Raw genomic sequence first — 3,124 nt, 5'->3', positions numbered from 1 at the left:
CATATATATATAAATGAAAGCAAACATATATCCAACCAAAAAGTACTCTTGAATAATTTATAAGAGTATCATGAGGCCTTCAAATTGTGATTCTGAAGCTCACAAGAGAAATGGCTTGAGAAGTACGATTTGAGTGTACGTTCCTCACATTCAAATGATATATAGGATACAGCAGAGCAAGAAATGTACGTAACGTTTTACTTAATGATTTTGCTTAACGTACATAATGTTTTAATTAATCTACGTAACGTTTTCTTCATGTACGTAATATTTTATTTGGAATTGAAAATCTGCTTTATCGACATCGATCAAATTCGACCGTCGCTCCAGCATCCCCTTAAGACGCTAATGTGGCCTTCATGACTTTTTAAGACTGTACTTAAGATAGTCGCAAACATATATAGTCAAAAATATAAGATCCAACTATAAATACACCGGCCTAAGTACGCGTCGTCGACGTGAACAAAGCTTCGTCAGCGCGAAGCATTCTTCCGTTGTACGTAATCTCGTTTCGGTTTCCTTCGATCCCTCGTTGTTGTTCCTCGTCTCCCTACGTGTTTCCCCCTCAATATCACTTTCTCCCGCGTCGCCGGCACTTTCCCGACTGCTTGTCTCTGCCGAAAATAGTCGCCAGAAATCCAATACCCCCGTGTGCCTGTAATGGTCACCGCACGCGACGCCCGTTCATCTTCCTTTCACGCACGAATCTCCTAAAGATGCAACAACTTCATGTACGATACGTCCGCGAGTCGTAAAACCGATGGGTATTAGATCGCGTCGTATCGAAATGAATCGATAAGAGACATATAGGTAACAGAGAAATGAGTAATAAATATTTGATATACATCATAAAATTTTCACCAAGACCATCTATTTGCTGTACAGCAAATTACACCTGATGCTGATTTCGAGATTGAGATTTTAAATCTGTTCACAACATTCACCATCCGTATGTCTGACCGAAGTGATGTCCACATGCGACGTCTAAAAATACGAACAACGAACGCGAGGAAATGTTGGCAGCCACTCACGTACAATAACTCAACTCCCCTTCGCACATATTTGACGTGAATTAAACATTCAAGGGTGACTTTGACTAAGCACCGATCAACTTAATCGGCGATCAATTCAAACCGACAGAATTGCTATATAATTCGCTCTCTCTCTCTCTCTCTCTCTTTCTCTAATCTGATTTTTCTTCTCATCTGTTTAGCAATAAAAAGTTAATAATTCTATCCGACATATTGCACGATGAAAGAAAAGTGTTTCGTCGTATTTATAATTATACCTAACTGTATTGCAAAATTATGATTAGAAGTTCCAGTTATTATTCTCTAATATAATAGTAATAATATTTATTTTCCACACGTAATAATAATATTTATTTCTACATGTAATGATAATATTTATTTTCTACATACCAAGAAATACATTTAGTTGGCATCCAAAATGATTATGATGATTTTTTTGATTTTTTAAAACTAAATATAATCATTATTACTAACGTTACAACACCGTAATTATAAAAGTGGAGCTTCTAATCATAATTATTTGGCTATGCAATTATAGTCATAAATACAAAACATTTTTCTCTCATTGCAGCACTATTTCTCGACAGCTTTATTGTCATGTTACTCGCCGCTTGATCGAAGTCATCTGCAATAATCGTCTCTTAAACAATTAGTAACATTCGAAAACGAAAGGAATGTTTTACCGCATTTTTAGAGACACGATATCTCTCATCCTCAGTGGAACAATCAGCAATGAATTTTCAGAGTCGTCGAACATTAATAGTATTATAACATTAATCCGCGATCCTACCTTGGAGTTTCGTGCGATCTGTCGAACGTAATACAAATCCAAGTCTTGGAAAATGTCATTCTTTCCCGATAACGTCGGAGTCCTCGATCGCATCCGGATGTCCTCGGCGTTTACGACGTTACACTCGTCGTTGAGCCGGTCCCTCGATTTGTTCGCATTCCGCGGATTCAATATCGCCAAATGTGGAAAGCAGGAGTTCATCTTTTTTTTGTGTTTTCTTCTTTTCCTTTTTTCTTCGATACGTCGCTACTCTTCGTTTGATTTGTGTGTCGACCCGCTGTGTATCGAATACACCGAGACTATTTCAACTCCGATGACTTGCAAACGGGATCGATACCGAAGGTGCATCGTCGCAGATCGGCAATCATGGATCGTCCAGGATTATGCTTCCGCCTCTGCCAGAGATATAATTTCACGGTGTATAATGCCGTTCGGCAGCGAACAATTTTGCAGGGACCAGTCTTGCTGGTTTATTCCCCCGATGCCTTCCTTGACCCCCCGAGGTCTTAAACGGACACGAAAGGAGAAAGAAGGCTATCTTCCGCTTTTTTCCTTCGAAAGATTGGAGTCAAGGCAGACGTAGAGACGCCTTTTCTTTCCTCTAAGATACCCCGTCCACTTATGCCGTTCGGTACAGCGAGCGTTCCGTGAAACCTCCGACCTCTAAATTTCAGGCGGAACGATGAAAAATATTTGTTATCACGCTGTTAAAACTTTCCGTGTTCAAGCTCGACCTCTTCTCTTCTCAAATGCGTAAACGCGACCAAGGGTCGCACCGAGAGTACGATCACGTACGACGACGTGGTTTAGATCCGGTCATCCTACGTTTTTCCGTTAGCTACAAAATAAGCCGTGACGGCATTGCGCCTCCGCGCGTCGCGACAAACGAGAGGCCGCCGTTCCTCGCCTCTCTCGACGTCTCAACTCGCTCTCGCCTTGCTTTTTTTTCGCCCCGCTCTTCCACCACCGAATTTACTCTTTCCCGTTTCCGGCGATAGGTCGTCTACGCCCAATAGTCCACGCCGTGATTCACCACCCGTCAGAGTGGAAAATGTTGCGGAACAGCTCGTCGTCGTCCTCCTCTTCCGCCACCGTCACTTTCTTCGTACGGCTTCACGGGATCTCCTCGTTGATTCTCCGAACGAAATGAGGTATTCTCCACGCCACGTGGGGGGTCCGGAATTGTCATGCGAAAAAGAGATCGTTGATGTGAGAGAGATTTAACAAAAACACCCGCTTGCCGCACGGCTAGGTCGGACTGGAGGACGGAGAACGCGCGCGCGGTAATAATTAGATTGATCGA

The 3,124-nt window shown here is 42.2% G+C and overlaps 1 protein-coding gene across 2 annotated transcripts in view; it reads right to left on the bottom strand.

Annotated features, from left to right (window-relative positions):
* Positions 1 to 3,124, bottom strand: part of LOC108747976 (rhotekin-like) — a 10,566-nt gene that overhangs the window by 6,143 nt on the left and 1,299 nt on the right. The window contains exon 1 of one of the 2 annotated variants that reach the window (XM_018485910.1): positions 1,822 to 3,111. The exons of the other annotated variant lie outside the window; for it this stretch is intronic. Within the exon in view, the coding sequence (XP_018341412.1) occupies positions 1,822 to 2,022 (201 nt within the window). The 5' untranslated portion in view covers positions 2,023 to 3,111. Of the gene's footprint in view, positions 1 to 1,821; positions 3,112 to 3,124 lie in introns of those variants that run through there. 2 annotated transcript variants of the gene reach the window in all.

The sequence above is a fragment of the Trachymyrmex septentrionalis genome, unplaced genomic scaffold (genome assembly GCF_001594115.1).
Source record: "Trachymyrmex septentrionalis isolate Tsep2-gDNA-1 unplaced genomic scaffold, Tsep1.0 scaffold208, whole genome shotgun sequence".
NCBI lineage: Eukaryota > Metazoa > Arthropoda > Insecta > Hymenoptera > Formicidae > Trachymyrmex > Trachymyrmex septentrionalis.
Note: the sequence above shows the minus strand (reverse complement) of the source record. Positions and strands in the feature narration are given on the sequence as shown.